At 35.6% G+C, this 18,503-nt stretch overlaps 3 protein-coding genes across 6 annotated transcripts; 1 reads left to right on the forward strand and 2 right to left on the reverse strand.

Moving 5' to 3' along the window:
* Nucleotides 1-278: 278 nt before the first annotated feature.
* Nucleotides 279-11,752, reverse strand: MTA1-like (Metastasis associated 1-like). 3 transcript variants are annotated; one of them, XM_064355432.1, is made up of 8 exons: nucleotides 11,541-11,752; nucleotides 10,961-11,122; nucleotides 5,000-5,855; nucleotides 4,822-4,937; nucleotides 1,909-2,689; nucleotides 1,805-1,833; nucleotides 909-1,155; nucleotides 279-843 (listed from the first exon to the last, which is right to left on the reverse strand). In XM_064355432.1, exons 1-8 carry the CDS (start codon nucleotides 11,566-11,568, stop codon nucleotides 735-737), a joined length of 2,328 nt encoding a protein of 775 aa, XP_064211502.1. In that variant the 5' UTR covers nucleotides 11,569-11,752; the 3' UTR covers nucleotides 279-734. The 3 variants fall into 3 exon arrangements, with proteins under 3 accessions (XP_064211502.1, XP_064211503.1, XP_975498.3); XM_064355433.1 differs by lacking the exon at nucleotides 11,541-11,752 and adding an exon at nucleotides 11,185-11,341; XM_970405.5 differs by lacking the exon at nucleotides 1,805-1,833 and having other exon boundaries at nucleotides 1,910-2,689; nucleotides 11,541-11,750.
* A 1,830-nt stretch (nucleotides 11,753-13,582) lies between these two features.
* LOC664400 (uncharacterized protein) lies at nucleotides 13,583-14,428 on the forward strand. Its single transcript, XM_970407.4, has one exon. The coding sequence runs from the start codon at nucleotides 13,650-13,652 to the stop codon at nucleotides 14,358-14,360; it is 711 nt and encodes a 236-aa protein (XP_975500.1). The 5' UTR covers nucleotides 13,583-13,649; the 3' UTR covers nucleotides 14,361-14,428.
* Nucleotides 14,368-18,361, reverse strand: LOC664402 (ELKS/Rab6-interacting/CAST family member 1). Of its 2 annotated transcripts, none has more exons than XM_008197712.3 (11): nucleotides 18,079-18,360; nucleotides 17,835-18,028; nucleotides 17,632-17,785; nucleotides 17,419-17,584; nucleotides 15,713-17,361; nucleotides 15,495-15,662; nucleotides 15,340-15,448; nucleotides 15,219-15,295; nucleotides 14,804-15,166; nucleotides 14,641-14,745; nucleotides 14,368-14,591 (listed from the first exon to the last, which is right to left on the reverse strand). In XM_008197712.3, exons 1-11 carry the CDS (start codon nucleotides 18,186-18,188, stop codon nucleotides 14,411-14,413), a joined length of 3,276 nt encoding a protein of 1,091 aa, XP_008195934.1. In that variant the 5' UTR covers nucleotides 18,189-18,360; the 3' UTR covers nucleotides 14,368-14,410. The 2 variants fall into 2 exon arrangements, 1 of the variants encoding a protein (XP_008195934.1); XR_010333294.1 differs by having other exon boundaries at nucleotides 14,550-14,591; nucleotides 14,796-15,166; nucleotides 18,079-18,361.
* Nucleotides 18,362-18,503: the final 142 nt, after the last annotated feature.

Below are 18,503 nucleotides of genomic sequence, written 5' to 3' on the forward strand. Positions count from 1 at the left end.
TCAAACCTCATCCATGAGTGACTCCCAATAACTATTTAATCCAAACGTCACTATTCTCAAACAAATTTGTTAGTACTGTTACACTTTTATAGTAAACTATCAACAACTGTGTAGCCAACTTCATTTAAAAATGATGGGCGTCGTTAATAGTTATTTTAACCGTCTCTTTTATATTTTGATTTCTTTTTTAACAAAAATTTGAAAACGGTATTATCATTTGATTTAGAAAAAAAGGTGTAAGTTTAGTATCGATTGTAGGTGAGAATGAAACACTGGCGTGTATTCTAAGTGCTTGTTTATTTATGAAAAAAATGTAAATTATTCTACGTTTTACAACTTGAAATATGATCCTATCCAAGTAGCACAATTTAATAGAATGGTATCTACATAGTTGTGTCAATGTTCATAATTTTCACTGTCAATAAGACTAGTCCCGCAACGTTTTTCCAACACTTGGATTATTGCCAGTAAACAAATTGTACAATATACAGTTCTTCACCACCTAGCATTGCCTATTAGAATAAATACCTGATACAACAAACTGTATAAATATTATATACACAACATAACGTATTTGTAAAATTATTATAAAAGACACTTCATGATTTCAAAAACACAAATACCAAGTTTAAAAACAATTCGTTTAATAAAAGGTTGCTAGAGGTGTTCCACCAGTTTCGTGTACACTGAGCACTTGATGATGACAACACGAACGTCTATACACAAATCTATTGTCAATCAAGTACCACAATTGGATGCTCCTCCATTTTGGTTTTCAACTGTCTCCACGGCTTACGAGCTGCTCTTCTCAATTCTGCTAGCGTTACTTGTCGTCTCATCCTCCTATATTAAAAACAAAACACAATAGATATCCTCCATTCAAATAAAACCACAACTAATCTACTCACTTGCTCCCTTCCGTCGCTCGAAAATACACATCATCAGGGGCATCCATCCAGCTTATGACCTGCTTTCGACCGGAACCAGCCCTAGTCATATGTGCGATTTTTGGTTTACCGTTTATCTGAGATATATGTCGAGGCAACACTTGCCCGGGAACTATTGACGACGATATCATCGAATACTGATCGGGACGCACCATCGAAATCGGATCTTTGCTCAATCGCTTCGGGGGCGGCGCACTCAACGCGGAACCTAAAATAACATCCACAGTGTCACCAGTAACACCCCGTTTTTCTTAGGCCGTGATTAGGCGCCCGCACATTTCATTAAAAAACATCAGACAAAAATTACTAATACTAACAAATTGCTAGGTAATTAAGTCATTTTCTAAGTAAAATAATGTAAATGCTAGGAAAATAATCAAATTGCTAAGTGATACTTTATTCTCCTGTAGCTCCCTATACCTCCCTAGGTATTTAACATCCACTTGATATCAAGTGTTAGATGTTATGCTAGACATGAACTAAAAACAATGTTTGATGTAAAGATCCAATTAAAAACATCTCTCTCTTTTTTTTAAGATGGAATTAGTAGGGGGAATTAAACAAAGTAGTAACCCCTCATTTATTAAAGGGATTTTCATTGATAATTTTTTTAATACCATAAATTATCTTCAGTTGGCCTTACTGTTTACACATAGGTATCGTTTATAATTTTTACTTAACTTGCGGACGGCTAACCACGGCCTTTTTGTCATAATTCAAGCAAGCGAAGCTTGGATTTGTAGATTTTAGAAATTTGAATTCGCTCCAGAAAATACTCGGTTATTTATTCAATTCCAGCCAAACAATGCATTCCAGGGAAATCAAACTAAATTTAGTATTACATAACCCGAACTCACCGTCATCCCAATCCAGATCGGAATAGAAGCCAATAAAAAGAAACGAGAAATAGTTTTAAAATGCAAAAACAGTAATAGTAATACAAGCACACAAACAACACTTACTGTCAATTCCGTTCATTTCATCATACGCACGCCTCTTTAGCGACGGTGACATGTTATTGAGTGGTATTTTGTCGGCCTCCGGTTTATTGGGCACCCTTTCGTAGACTAAACTGCCGTCGGGCGCTTTGGGGGGCTTCGGAAACGCCACTTTTTCCGGTTTTGGCAAACTATCTTTATCAGTCAATATGAGCCATTGCGGCGTGATAGAGCCGGGATTCCCCAATCTCGTTGCGATCGCTGTGACGCTTCCTCGATTCTTCTTTCGATAGACCAGCAATTGTTTGAGATCGGCGAGCGATTTGCCTATCATTTGAGCGGCGCACTCCTGTTTGACGGCTTGGATGTTGATCGCGAAGAATGGGGCACGTGCCGCGTGCCGAGGTTTCATTATGTGCCTGCACAACCTCCTGGAGATCCTTGTCAACGGCGTCGTAAACAAATAGAACGCCGTACGGGTTTTCATTATAGGTCGTGGCGACCCTGAACGCACCACTATGCCGTGCGATGTGGCATAATGTCGCCCCAGATGGGCTTTAAGTTTGAACTCTTTGCCGCAACCGCCGATGTTGCAACGATGCGGTCGGTGTGGCATTGCTGACGTGCGGTCGTCGTCGACATCGCTACCCGATTTTTTCTTGCCGCCGTTATCGAAATCGCCGTCGCCGAAACGGGTCGGGATTTTCAAGCCGCCGTATTTTTTCCAATATTGCCAACACTGGTGGCAAAGACGACACTGCATGTGCGAGGGGCCCCAAGCGTACCATTGAGTGGATACCGTCACTATAAGAATTAAAGGTTGCCTAATCAAGTTACCTGGTTCTGACATTTTAAGTGTCAAATATCTGATCACATGACTTTATTAAAGTTAAATGATTGGTTGAAATTTGGAGCAACCATGTCAAGTGCCACTTTCCTGTCATATTCACGTTAAATTGTACATTAATTTATAAAATTAAATAAAAAATAGAAAATTCATATGTATTTCAGAATAACGATAAGAGGTCGTTTTTTACTAACCAGTGACACTTCACCTGAAATCTCTAGACACTGTATCTGCAGTAATATTAATAAATTATATTATATTTAAAGCCAGTTTACACAAGACAATAAAAGTTGATGTGAGTAAGCCGTGAATCCCAGCTTTTGATTGGTTAAATTGGTCACATGATCAATTAATTCGACATTTGACTGCAATTCATTTAATAACGCTTTTGTAAATCTGAACTAATTATGTTAACATTAACAGATATATTACTCAATATTACACATTATAACATGTCAAATTTAATTCCAAAACCCAAGAATTCTGTTTTTAGTTCTTAATTTTATTTTTAACGCCGACTTAAGCTTATTGTAACTCGTCTTAAAAATGAAAAACAAGTGAGTTTCTAGTTGAAAGGTGATATATTTTTTAGCTTTTCACCTGAATGATAAACCACTCGTTATCCCTCGTGGTTTAAAACTCAACTCATGAAATAAAGCATCCGATTTACATTCAAACTCGTTAAATAAATACTACTTTTCAGTCAGCTGAAACAAAATTTCACAGAAGAAGTTTTTGCTCAAAAATACGCATAAATATTTGAAAAATAAAAATAAAATTAACGATTTTGAACTATGTAATTATATGGAGTTTTTCGCCTTTTTGTGTGTTTTTAGCTCAGATAAGGTAATTTTCGGCGTAATGAGGTGATTTTTTGGCCTGTTTAATGACTGCTTGTATTCAGTAGAAAAATATTTCATTTGATACTGATAACTTAGAGAATTAGTTCGTATAATTACTGGATAACTTCCTTCTTCCGTCTTATTGTACCAACAATAGACAAATAACCAACAATTAAAGTTATTAGGCTGTGACAAAACTAGCCCTAAACAATTTTTATATGAGCCATTAATGACCACAATCTTTCTCTTTAAGTTTCTAAAGACGCGAGAAATTAAATACCAGTCTAGAGTTTAGTTTTTTTGCTGTATTCAACTGACATTGTGATTGTAATGCGAACTATTGTTCTTGAACGATTAATAATAGTATTTAGAATACGGTATGTATTAGTATTTTACCATAAGGCAGTTAAAAGATTTGTGTACAATTCTTCAGAATTGTACAAAGAAAAAAGAATTCTTACCTTAATACCTTTTAACAAGATATGCTTCAATATAAACCAAAGACCGAATTTATTAAACTCAAGGTTTACTTTTAGTGTTGTGATAAAAACATCGTCATAAAATTGTTTTCCTTTTTATCAGTAAGATTATTTTTACCTTATATCAGAACCCTGAATACGATTAAATTATCAAGTAATGAATAATTAAATACATACCGGGTGATCAATCTCAAACCCGAACACCTATACAAAATATGATTATCCTTGCCTTTAAATATTTCTATACAACAAAACAAATTACAAATGCCTCTAGTATCACCGTAGAAACGACAAGCAAATAAAAGATTAATGATGTTCGACATTGAAACTGATCACTCGGTATACTAAATTTGTACATGTAGATCTTCATGCAATGATTGAAATTTCAAGTGAAGTCGATTAAGTCGTCAGAAAGTAAATGGAATGTTAATACTAAAAAAATGCGAGCATTTAGCTTAAATAATTATTTAAAAACATTGACCGTGAACATTATAATTATCATTAAAACGTATTGTTTTTTCCTCTTTATTGCTCGGTTTTTAATTTTTAAGAATTTAAAATGAGTAACTAAAACAATTAACTTTAAGAAAGATTCGGTATCGAAATATCAATCGATTTAGACCCGCATTATTCTTTCAGTATTATGTAAAATTGGGTATCTACAATCTACACTGACAGAAAAGTGACAACTGGGTGCACAATAACAATAAACCATCACTACATAAATACTACAATCCTACATAGTACAATAATAAATGTCATACATACCATTACAAGACTCGCACGATTTACCCCCCAACGAGACAGCTGTATCTGAATTGCCGTTACTGTTACCATTGACGACACCTTTATTATTATTAAGTGCGGCCGGATTTGGTTTATTGCTGCAAAAAACAATCGAGAAACGGTTTCAATTAGACTACCAAGACCCAAGACGCAAACTCACTAGTTGGGAATGTAGACTTGCTTCAATTTGGATTCAGCTTCGACGGCTTTGACACGTTTCTGTTGTACGTAGCGGTCCGTAGTCTTCCACATGTAGTAGTATTCGATGATGTTTTTCAACGTCTTCCACGGTAGAAAATCCTGACGTATATCGTTGAAATCCTTGCCGTATTTGTCGAGCGCCTCTTCAAACAGATTAGCCTCCGACGCACTCCACTCCTCCATCTCGTCCCGGCACAGCACCGGCCCGCTCGAAGGAACTAACGAACACAGAGCACTCGCCAGATCGTAGTTGTGATGATGCAGAGTGTCCATCGCGTGAAACAACGTAATGTCCCGGCTGGCGGCCGCCGCCGACATGTGCAACGAGGGCTGTTTGACACTCGAACTGCAGTCCAAGGCGCGGGCAAACGTCCCCACCGATCGCGAAACGACTAAAAACTGATCTATTTGTCGGTCGGTGAGGTTGTGGTCCGGAGTCCAGATTAGGGTTTCGAGTTCGGAGAGGTCGCGTTCGTCACTTTCGCCCTCTTTTAGTAGAGGTGTTACGTCGCACTGGTACCGGCTACCTACGCGAATTTCACCCTTGTCGGCCAACAACGTCTTTTGGGTCGGATCGAACACCAGACAGTAGAAAAACATGTCATCTTTGCCCAGATAGGAACTGAGCGATTCTGTCTCATTAAACAACGTCACAGAACACTTGCCTCGGATATGAGTGGCCGGTAGCGTTTCCACCTGACGGGATAGGAACAACTCGCGGTGTTTCATTTGGTGCCTTTGTTTTGGATTTAAGGATTCGCAACCTCTGCTGCCCGAATCCGACACCGGGCTGCCGTTTGACTCGTCTAAGGCACCTGGTGACAACAAGGCATTTACGATTTTTATACAGAAATACCCAATTAAATAATTTTTAACTTATGTATACAGGATGTCCGTTTTTTGAGTTCCGCCGTGGGGACCTTAGTTATTATAAAAGATATGAGGTCAATTAAATTAGGGCAAAGTTGCGCATTTTTATGCTGAACAACTGTCTGAAAGAAAATTTGATGTCATTTTTAGTTTTTGAATTATTACAAAAAAACAAAAATTTTCGTTTTTATATTTTTAACCTCCCATAATGGAGCTCGAAAAGCGGACACCTGTATACCACGTGATTCAAATTTCATCCTTATCAGAAACAGAAAAAATATTACACGGAAAAATGTGTACTTATTGATAGAATTGACCAAAAATGTGATAAAAATTCGAATAATTTTGGAGTTAAAACCTTATACAGAAGGTGTAGTAAAATTAAATTACTGGTCTAAAAGTTTACTAAAAATGCTATAACTTTATCTACTTATCCAAGCTTAAAAAGTTGTGAATAATGTGGTAAATTTAATTTGAAAAGTGACACACTTTATTGACAAAATAACGACAATAAAGCACACATGATATCATGGCCTACTTTGATTTTTTTTATTACTTTTGTATATAATTAATTTTCAATGTAAGTGTGTGTATGTATTTGAATACGTCAGAGATTTGTTTATGTAAAATTTGTAACAAACATGTTTTAAATAAAATCAAATAACTCGGATCCAAAATTATTTTCGGTTAGACTTGATGTTTTTATTATGCATTGTAATATAAAATTGAATGAAATAGTGTTATAAAAATATTCACAAATCTCATTACATTTCATTATTATATTTGTTAGAGTTGAATAAACCAACATTATTAAAAAAGCTTCGCATAAGTTTTTTATTTCAACATTAGCAAAAATAAAATTAATAGCAAAATCCCAATAAATTTGAGATGTTTCATGTTCCTTAATTTACTCTTTGTACTCTTTTTCTGTTCACTTTTTGCGCAAAAAACATGAACAACGGAATGAAATGGTATTCCCGAGTTTTGACCGTGACTTATTAACTTATTATTGTGCATTTTTCCTAATGTTTGCTATTTTGCCGATACTTTGATATTTATGTATTTTTTAGCGGTGGTAAAACGTGGAATACCCTGTAAATATGTATTTTCAAGTATTGACTAAACTAAGTACATGAACGTATTTGTAATTCATGTCATAGAAAATAACATAGCTCGTACGACCGCTTCTTGTTCCTTTTGCCTCTCGCTACAACCAAAATGGAATTTAGTTGACAAAGCGGAAAATTATGCATACACTATGCATTATATCAATTTATTTAAAAAACAACATGTAGCCACAAAAATACTAAATAATTTCACTGCACAACGTTAGCTGCTTTTTTTATACAAATAACAGTCTAGTTCGCAAACTCATAGAGTTCAAAGGTTTATTTACACGATTACGTAAACATAAATCACAAATTTATATTTCACTAAAACAGAAAAACTCTTATCAATATTTAATCAAAATGTCGATAACGCGAATAGCGTTGGTAGACACAGGTATTTTCAAATTTGTGATGCAAAGGTGTAAAAAATTTCATTGATATTAAAAAAATACGTGACTTTGTACTTTTGTCACATGAACACCATTTACAACAAAATAAAGAAAAACATTGAGATAAAAGTGAAATTCGCTACTAGAAAGCAATCAATTTAAGGCAGTGATTAAGTAAGAGGCATTAAATAAGTACATTATACATACATATTTTATCCTCTATGTTGTCTCACTTTTTTGCAGAAAGTTTGAACATTTGAAAACAAATTCAACGTCATTTTTATTATGACAAAATGTATAAAGTTAAATAAAAAACAGCTCTAAAAGCCCTTGGTGAACTACAAAAGAACACAAAATTTATTTGCATATATGCACAATGAATAAAATATTGACTTTTACTAACACACACATACTTATCGTGTTCATATTTGAACTACGAGATTAATTTGTTTAATTAATATCGACTAATTTTCAGAGAACAAATAAACTGTGACAAATATGCGAAATATTCATTTCAAGATCGATGTGATAGAGACGACATCGTCATTTTTATTATCTCCAGAAGTCCTTTGTTAAATGATTTTTTGTTTTTAGAACATTTTACATAGTAACGTAACACCTTTAGAAATGAATAATTATGTCGTAAATAAGTCATTTCAATCATGTGCGTGAAACACACACATACAAAATTAATATTAGCATAGATTGTATTTGATCGATAACCATTTATAAGCTTAATTTAAAAGGATTTATAAACCAATAACTACAGCTCAAACTGTCAAGTGAATAAAATAAAATAATTTCAAAGGTGGTATTTAATATCAGTTATTTTTATGCTACACTTTCGGGAAACATGACCTCTGGAAAAAATTGTAACGTCATCACGCCGTTATGATTACGATTACTTTCAAAACCTAGGAAGTGTCGAATAAAATTATAAAGTTCAAATTTACATCTTGCAAGTTACGCTGGTCAGTGTCACTAACCTTGAAACAGAACAGAGCCAACGGCAAGATTTTGCATTTTTACAACATTTTTACTATTTTAATGCCATGTGACCTTACACAGCAGTATTTTGTATCAACTGTCTACTCATTAAAACAAAGAAAGAGGACTTGCCTGAAATAAATTATTCTCCCTTTCCCGGTGTTTTTTCTTAAACGCGAACAACCGGAGCCCTTACAAAAATAATAAATAATCCACAAATAATTTCATCAAATCGCCTTCAAGTCAGTTGGTGCATTTTTGTCTTCAGCGTATTTAAACCGTGTACCATTGCAATATGATCTAATTGTTTTAAACCGTGAGCTGTTATAAAACCCATGAATTTATTTTATTGTCTCAATGGTAATGCCGCAACTGCCTTTTTGAGGTAAAATAAGTCACAAAAAAATGATTTCTATGTAAAAGATTCTGTGCTATAACCAGTGGCATATTTACAAGTGGACAGAATGGGCATAGCCCAGGGCAGCAGTATTTTAGAAGCGGCAAAAATATCTTTACTTTAATTAAAAAAACACGTAGTAAATAGACGTACTGCATTTTTTTAAATCAATTGATCAGATTTTTTGTTTTCGACTTATTTTTTTAATTTATAAGTTCGTAATTGTTTAGCCAATGAGTTTGAATTCATATTATAGAAAATACAGAAGAATGTCTTTGAAAAAAGTCAGTAATAACCTGAGATTATAGGAAAAAGGGTATAAGTGTAAAATGGCTACGTAATTAAAAAACAAGAACTTCTTAAATAAATGCATACAGGGTGATTTTTAATAAATATCTTACAAAATAATGAAGACATTTAATAATATAGTGCACATTACAAAGAACTTTTTTAGGTATTTATTTAATTTTCAGAATTATTATCTGGCATTTTTAGAGAATCTGTGTTAGAACTGAGTTCGCTATTTCATTCAAATAAATTGATTTATTAAAAAAAGTTAATTATTATAAAAATTATATAAAAGTTAATTAATTTTACCAAATTCTAAATTGCAAAATAGTTATTAATGATTAGACATCTCATTGAAACTATTATTACATTAGCTATTGTTTTTTTGAAGTGCATGAATAATTTATAACAGCTAATTTTGAGAGAAAATGCAACGTTGGCATTTTCATTAATTTCGAAACAGCTAATAATCTTGCATAACGCTCCTGAAATTGGCACAAAAGCAGTCCCGAATTTACTTCCTGCCAACCTAAAAATTTTCGTAAAATGTTCCGTCAAATAATGACTAGGTATTTTGGCATCAGACTTGATGACGTTGCTCTTTTTAATATATCTCTTAAAGCATCAAAATGGCGTCAAATTACAAAACTGTTTTTTTAAGAATGTCACAGACAGGAGCGGCAAAATTACGTGGTCCTGGGCGGCAGGATAAATACGTCACTGGTTACTGACAAATTTTGAGACAAATTGTTCCATTACTTACTAAAGGTCAGAATAAGGGATAAAAAAATCGCAAGTTTGATGTATTTTTCTAATAAAAAAGAGAAAAGTTCCCGTAGTCCTTAGTTCCTTAGTCTTTAAAAATTACCAATATAAAAGTAACAAAAACGACGAGCACACTAAATACAGACACCTCCATTGTGATACCAGTAATTTATCACACGAGTCACGCATTTTTTTGGAGCGACTTCTAAATTGCATTAATTATTAAACTTTCATCTGATTTATTTCTAGTAAATGTGGTATCAAATAATTCAACTTGGCAAAACTTCACATTAAAAGAAAAAAGAACCTACTTTACCCTACCATTTGAGCCCGATAATTGCTTCTCGACAAATAAAATCAGTCAGTGCAGGTAAACGAATAGAACAAAAAAATCACCAAAAGCAGTGCTGCAAAGTTGCATTTTGTAATATCGTTACGGTAACCTGGAAAAACATAATTTTATCACGCCGTAAATGCACAAGATTGGAGATTTTTATAAGATGGTGGTTTTAAGTGACAATTATCCCAACCGGACCAGTTTGTCCCAGTCTCCCCTAATGCTTCCAGACCCACCAGATGTCTTTAATAAAAAATCCTCGCAGGTATAACGAATAAAGCTGGTAAAAAACTCAAGGGTTGTTATCTTTTAATCATGTTTGTAATGAATTTACATTTAGCAAAAGTTTTGAAACAAAACAATCGATGGACCCAGACGACCCGGGATTAAAATAGGTGTAAAAAGCCGCAATCTAGGCCCTGGTATAAAATGGTAAATTAACGAGGTGAATACCTGCCGATGACAACAATCGCCCCGGCATCAAGCATCAGGTTTCGTTATCTACTTTTTGTGTGTAATTATAAAAGTACAGTCTTGCATAAAAGAACAAGCATCTCGCAGTTGTCATAGCGACGCGGTCTGATCGAGTACAGTTGCGGCAGGATTTCGCGAAACAACACCACGGACGGTGACAAGACAGGTACAGTCAGCGAATATCGATCGCCTAATCAAGACTTTTGCCCCTCCACTCATTTAGAATGCGTGAAAAGCGAGAATGTCGCCCCGACGAAGCACCGCCGAAAAACGGAAATCGCGACAAGGGCCCCACTTGACTTACATTGGTGTTTGTCGGCGAGCTGGATCAGCTGGCTGGGCAGGTCCCTCCGGCGGTAGAAGCACATCACCTTCGCTTCCACATTGCCCGATGCCGTCTTATTCAGCTCCTCGATTCGCCGGATCTGGTACGGGGACGTCGATGACGTCTCAAAGTACACGTAATCTAAAAAACGGAAATGTAAACAATAACAGTGGACATCCTCCTCGCCTAACGGGGAAAATGACCTCTCACGGCGACCCGCGACTAACTTTTCCCAACTTTGATTCGCAAAAACGGGAGAGTAATTGGGCTGGCGAGGCAGCTCCTTTTGTTTGATTAAAAGATACCAGGTGAGATAAAAGGTTGAGCACCTGGCGTCACGACGGGACACTCCAAAATAATTACCAAAGTGTAAAATTACAATCGGATGGCTTTATTAATAGTCCCGTCGTTTCGACAAAATCGCGAGCACGCAGCGGCGCGAAAAATCACCACAATTAGATCCACCTATCGAACCCCGATCGCAATTATCAAACTGGACTACTCGAGAGAAAGACTTCCTCTTGAGCGAAGCCGGTTAATTAAATCACCAAACACTCACCTCCGACACGATACATGTTAGCTGTCATCTTCAAACACAAAAACGATTTACTCCTAACAGTAATACTACGTTAATACGACACACATTTTAAATAATTTCGTCGAATTTCTTCAATGTTTTGTCAGTACACTAAACACCATCAAGCCAACAGACGCCATTTTCTCAAATCAAACTCCCTGTTGGCGTCTGAGCAAAGAATCACACACGATTGTTTACACCAACGCCAAAAGAACTCTCAGCGGCCAGTAGCAGAAACATTGCGACGATAAAACAGAAACATGCAAAAAATACGCAAAAACTGGCACGTACAGCGTTGCCAGACCCACCGATTTTTCGGTAGATCTAACGATTTATCCAAAAGTCAACATTTACAAAAAAATGTAAAAAATCAGTTTGAAAAATATTTTCACGACAATAAAGATTAAAAAAATGATTGAATTTTTATTCCACGTGTTGATTGCTTATTCTTTAAAAAAAATGAAAATAATAGGAACTGCAAAGGCTACAGATTTTCCAGGAATTTAGCCGATAAAAAGCAGGGTCGTCTTAAGCGCGGGTGCAAGGAGGCACCCTGGCGGCAAGTTAAAGTATTAAATATGATTTTTAGTTTTTATTTTATTCTTTATGTAAACCATTTAAGCCATTTAATAACTGTGTAAGCTTGATAATAAAGTACTGAAAAGACGCAAATTTCGCTGCCAAAAATTCTTTGGAGGTGATCAATTTGTTTCTTTTGTTCAGGAAATTACGTATTTTATTCTGCTTCAACACTGCGATAAAAAATAACTTCTAACATCAACTCTGAAACCCCCTTCAAATAAACGATGGTAACGCAGGACTAATGCTGCAAAAAATCTTCAATTTAAAAAAAGTGTATACGTCATTTTTTCTAATTCAGATTTGGATAGTGAAACAAAAAAAATTGCAAATTCTTTTTAACTCTTCAAAATAATATCATATAAATTACGTGCCTGATACATTTTACTACAATTTTTTTTTAAACTAGGAAAAAATTTTCAGATTCTCCCAGATGTTATTAAAGTAACTGTGCTTAAATGTTGAAAGGCGATAAACCTTTTTTTAGATAAATGGAGAATTGTTATAACAACCGAAAATAAAAAGCTGTTTTTTTTGTAAAAAAAATAAGTGATAAGGGCGGCACTTAAAACTTTGCACCATGGCGGTTATAAGCTAGAGACGGCCCTGTAAAAACCCCACTTATTAAACGTTACAATAGAAAATATTGATTATAATAATCCAAGAAATTATCTTTTGCTCGAAGAAATGTATTTTGGGACAAATGTTGCAAAAACTATTTCGGAAAGCAATTTTTCCTCTGAACAGTCCTTGTTGAAAGTTGCAAGCAAATACATACTACAGATTAAAAAATTAAAAAAATAATTTTTTAGACCCGAAAATTGTTGACTGGTGTTTTTTCCACAGTTTAATTGAAGACATAGATTTACAGAGTTTAGACAGTGGCAATAAATTTCTGTTTGATTTTTAAAAACATTAATTGGATCAACATTGTTTTTTTATTTTTTAAATAATAATAGTTCATAATGAAATTTTAGCAAAACTGTTTAAACACAGTTGACACTACTCAGAATAATGTAATTGTCGATTAATTTTGAAATGTTTTAATAATTACTGATCAAATCTGCTGGAATCAGTATTATTGGTTGCATATCTACAAAAATTTAGAAATAACTCACAATTGACTCAGCCTGTATTATTCTGACAAGATGTTAAAAAATTAAAAATGTGTGACGACACACCATTATTTAGCATGCTATGTAATTTTGTTTTTAAGTTATTAATACCTCATTCTTCTGCTAACTTATGGAGAGAATATTTTCTTTGATTAATTTATGAAGACAAACCAAAAAAAAACAAATTAGATTTAAGTACAACCAAACAAGCGTTCTTTTATGAGTATAATAGATATTACTATTATTTGAGTTAATTTTTTTTTTTTTTGAAAAATGCCTCGATTTCCCAAAATTTTTAAATTTCTTACGGAATCTACCGAAAAGCCACGAACTAGAAGCAACACTGGCTGTCACGTGTATAACATAACCTTGTTTATCTGTGACATAACCTCACAAAATGGGGAAGAAACGTAAACTAAAAACCGAAAACGACGAGTACGAATTCGACCCCACACCCAAGCACCTCACACAAACCCATCTCAAAAACCAAGAAAAGCGCCTTATTATCATCCTTGAGGGGGCACAGCTCGAGACGGTCAAGGTGGGGAACAAGTTCGAGTTGCTTAACTGTGACGACCACGTGAGCATTTTAAAAAATTCGGGCCGCTCACAAGCTCTCTACCGGCCGGATATAACGCACCAGTGCCTCCTAATGCTGTTTGACAGTCCCCTGAACAGGGCCGGACTGTTGCAAGTGTACGTCCATACGGAAAACAACGTGCTCATTGAGATCAACCCCCAGACCCGCATACCACGGACTTTCAAGCGGTTTGCGGGTCTCATGGTGCAGTTGTTGCACAAATACTCGATTCGGGCCGAAAGTGGCCCCAAGTTACTGAAAGTTATCAAGAATCCGGTCACTGACCATCTCCCCGTCGGCATAAAGAAGTACGCAATGTCTTTCTCGTCAAATAAAACAGTGAAGTGCGCAGAGCTCGTCCCGAAAAACGAGGACCCCGTGGCCGTTGTCGTGGGGGCCATGGCTCGAGGGAGTGTGAATGTGGATTATACTGAAGAGACGCTTTCCATTAGCAATTATCCGCTTTCTGCGGCACTTACTTGTACGAAACTTTGCTCAGCGTTTGAGGAACAGTGGGGTGTGCATTAAGGGTTAGTTTTAGGAACAGTTTTAAAATGTATTTTGTAAGAAAATAATCATTAAATATTACACAAATATTTGGTTTCAATGAAAAAGTTGGTTAACTTCTGAACTGGACATACGTGATTGCCGCCACTTTGGCACAACCGATCAACATAAAACAATAACGCAAAAACTAGAATTATGAAAACAAGCAAAAACAAACAAACATAACATTTAGTTCTTGACGGCGGGTTTGGTCTGAAAAATGGAAAAACGTGTATGACATTAAATCAATCAAAATCCAAACCTTAGAGGCACTACTTGTAAATTTTCATTCACATCTTTACTACTGTCTAACTCAAGAGGTGGTTCCATTTGGAGGTCTTCAACAGAACTGTGTGAAGACAAAGACCTACGAAATTTATTTTAGTATAGTAAGCAAAAATCTAGGAAAAAACCTACAAGCTTACTCTTTGCTTTGCTTATTGTCGTGAGTCAAGATCGCCACATAATTAATCACCAACTTCCAGCAATTTGCCATTCGTTTTTCATAGCGCAAAGTACCACATTCAACGGCAGATTTAATAAGTTTTTCGCCGATTTCCTTCACTTGCTGTAAGTAATTCACGACCGTTTTGTGGCTCCTTTTCTGTTTACAACACAACTTCTTCATAATATCCATACTACAATTCAAGTACGTGAAGAAACTCAAAATCAATTGATTGAACTTTTCTTCTTCATTAGCGCATCGCTTTTTCGACGTTGCAACGTCCATGGTTAACGTTAAGGCAAGACTTGCAAACTTCTCCTCAATTTCTTTCACGGACAACTGCCTACAATAAAACACTGTTTTACGAAAATTGAAGTTTTCGTCGCTTTACTAACTTTAAATCCACCTCTTCAAACTCTAAGTTACTCAAAAATGAATCATATTGCAAGGGTAGTATTGCTTCAAACATATCCTACAACCAAAGCTACAAATTTAATTCCACAAAATGATACGCACCTGCTCGCTGTGCGAAATCTGACTGGTGCAAGAAAGAAAAGTGTCCTCGAGCAGCTCCTGATTCATGGAAATTTCATGCAATTCGTCAAAAGCCTCATCAGACTCATCACTGTGTGAAACTTTTTTTTAAACCCGAAAATAAATGAATAACGTACCTCTGATGTTGATTTAATTCTGCAAGAAATTTAACAAGTTTGATGTTACTTTTCAAAAGAACCATTTCTTTTTCTAAATCTAGGACAAACTCTGCGTCTGTTAGTGCCTTTTCTTCCTCTAGCACACCTCGGTCGCAGTTGAAATATTCGAAAATATCCAAGATTGCACTAAAACCACCAAATTAGCGCCAGTGTTTATGCTACAATTTTAAACTTACCATCTTAACTCCCTGTTACTTTCAGAGAGAAACGCATCAATATTCACACACTCCAGTTGCTTTCGCAAACTCCTTATTTCATTATTTTTCTCCAACACTTCATCGCACAATTTCGTGATCGCCAAATCACTAGTCATCTTCATTTTTACAATTTGATTTTTTAATTTACCCACCTTGGCAACATTCTCCGCCATTCTCTTCTCCAAATATCGCTTCTCCTCGACCAAGACATTCATTTCTGCCCGCAGATTGCCCGTTATAGTCGTTTCCACTAACAATTTATTCACATAATCGTGGAGATTCTCATTCAAGTTACGATTTTCCTCCACTAGTTTCAGTCTCTCGTTCTTTAGTTGATTGTGTTCGGTTTTTAAAATTTCAAATTCGGTTTTTAATGCGTCTAAACTGCGAATCGTCTCGTGACAGTGCTTGAGATCGCTTTCAAGTGCCTCATTTTTGGCGCACATTTCTTGACACTTTGACGACAGTTTCGTATTTATGCTTTTTTCTTTAGCGAGGGCTTTCTCCGTTTCTTCTTGTTTCTCCAACATTCGATCGAGTCGTTTTTGCTGTTTTGCAAAGTTTGTTTTTTTGGGATCCGTTGGTTCGCTCACGAACGACACACACCACTTATTGCGCTCCTCGCTCAAAGTTTCAGTAGCTTCGCACAATTCAGCTCGTAAACTTAAATTCAACAATTGCTCTCTTCGAAGTCTTATCTTCAGATTTTTTATCAGAGAAGCGTTTTTTAATTCCTGTGACACTTTCCGATGCAAGTGATTACTCAAAGCAGCAAGTTTTTCTCGAATCTCATCACCTACAGAAAGCTGTTCGCGTAAGTTAGTGTCAACTTTGCACAATCCGGACGCAACAACTTTGATCACGTTATTATCGTCCGCTTTCGCGGCTTCTTTCAGGTTACCCAACTGAGTTGTTAAGTTTTTAATAATCTCATCTTTTTCGTTAAGAGTATTGATAAGGTTGGTAAGTTCTTTTTTATTATTCCGGAGAATCTCGTTCTCACTAGACAGTTCCTTCATATTTTGCCAGAGATTATTTTTGATTTCCTCTTGGTCCTTGACCACTTTGTACAAACGAGCTACTTCTTCCTCGTTGTCAGTGTTCTCAAGATTAACTTCTGCCAATTCTTCCTGGAGAGTTTTTCGAGGGCTTCGTAACGTATAAACACCGATATTTGAGACATCATAAATGCTACAATTAGTACTTTCCAGTGAGGAATTAATCGGACTGCTGGAGGCGCCACAGTCTTTTAAATTTATGGGGCTACTTGACAATCTGGGGGTAACTGGATTTGCCAGTTGATTCAACAATTTTGGAGAATTAAAAATGGGCTTGGACGTCCGTTTCGTTTCACTTTCTACCACAGACTTGTTACTACGAAGGGTACTATTACGAATCACATCTTCCAAATTATGAATTTTTTGCCTAGCCAAGTTTTGCTCTTTGGTGTAAAATTCAACCAATTCTATTTTTTCCACTAACTGGGAATTTAAATTATCGAGAGATTCCTTTAAAGTCGATATTTCTGCATCCTTTAATTCTAAATCTTCTCGTAGCTCTATCATGGTTACTTTATTTTCTTGGTTTACTTTTTCGCAAGTTTTTAGTTTCTGTTTCAAGACATTATTCTACAATTTATTTATTTGAAATAATGCTTTTTAATACGAAATGTTTATTATTATTACCTCAGTTTCAAGTGTATTAATTTGAGCCACATAGAGTTTCTGGTGCTTCTCGTAGTTTGTTAGAAGTTTTTGTAGATGTTCCCGCTGTTTATTGGCCGTATTTATCTGCTCATCTTTTTCATGATCGTCACCTTGACGTGCAGAAGACTCACTGGCATGTTGTTCACTGTAAGCACGTAATGTATTTTCAAGTGGGCAAAGATTAAAACTTGCCGGTGTTGAATTTTGCGTAACGCTAATTCAGCAATCAATCCTTCGTTTTGTTCTTCAGACGCGGCCAATTGTTGCTTGACAAGATCTAATTCAGAGTTAGCTTTACTTAGTTTGTATTTTAAATCACAAATTCGTTCCTCTAAATTCACAGGAACTAAAATTGTTAGACTAATAACAAGTAAACTTTAATAAATGAAAGTTACACGTATTGTTGTTGGACTCATTTTGAGACAAGTTCTGACTGAAGCTGTTATGGAGCTCTGATAAGCCTGTGTTGCCGTCATCACCCTGCATTTTTGAAACCCATGTGCTCATAACGCTTTCAAAAAACGAGTACCCAATGTGAGGGTTTACAGAGTCTGGATCTAGCTGTGCTCGTAACTCATTCAATTCGCTTCTACAACAGAAATTACTCACCCTCATTGCTTGCCAGTGTCCAATACTCACAAATTATTGGGCATGTAGGGCTTAACGAAATCTATTAACGATGAAACTTCCACCGAATTTGTGTTGCTTTCGTCACACGACTTGTAAATACACTCGATGATATTATTCATATTCAAACACTTGAAAACGCTTACGAGGTATTAATCAAAAGGGATGTTACGATAATAACAGCACAAATAGTTTCGGAACCACAAAAATTCATATCAACTTCCCTTAACAAAAAAATTGTCAAAAAAACTTTTCGATTTGAACCTGACCATGGAAGATGGTGGAATCACAGCAATACCAACTGTTGCGCAAAAGGGTTGGGGACAAAATCCCTAAATTATGTAATGCGGGATTTTTCTCCAAGGTCACATTTCCAGATAAAAATTGGGAAATATTTTTTACTAATCAAATTACACTAATTACAGCCACGAAAAGAA

This window comes from Tribolium castaneum, chromosome 3 (genome assembly GCF_031307605.1).
Source record: "Tribolium castaneum strain GA2 chromosome 3, icTriCast1.1, whole genome shotgun sequence".
Lineage (NCBI taxonomy): Eukaryota > Metazoa > Arthropoda > Insecta > Coleoptera > Tenebrionidae > Tribolium > Tribolium castaneum.

Coding starts and splice junctions, on each gene's coding strand:
- LOC664402 (XM_008197712.3), bottom strand. CDS start 18,188: ATGAATAATATCATCGAGTGTATTTACAAGTCGTGTGACGAAAGCAAC. Junction 17,585..17,631: donor TTACGCAAAATTCAACACCG/GCAAGTTTTAAT, acceptor ACGTGCTTACAG/TGAACAACATGCCAGTGAGT. Junction 15,663..15,712: donor AGTAACAGGGAGTTAAGATG/GTAAGTTTAAAA, acceptor TGGTGGTTTTAG/TGCAATCTTGGATATTTTCG.
- MTA1-like (XM_064355432.1), bottom strand. CDS start 11,568: ATGACAGCTAACATGTATCGTGTCGGAG. Junction 4,938..4,999: donor CAAGTCTACATTCCCAACTA/GTGAGTTTGCGT, acceptor TGTTTTTTGCAG/CAATAAACCAAATCCGGCCG. Junction 1,834..1,908: donor GAAATGAACGGAATTGACAG/TAAGTGTTGTTT, acceptor TCTTTTTATTGG/CTTCTATTCCGATCTGGATT.
- LOC664400 (XM_970407.4), top strand. CDS start 13,650: ATGGGGAAGAAACGTAAACTAAAAACCGAAAACGACGAGTACGAATTC.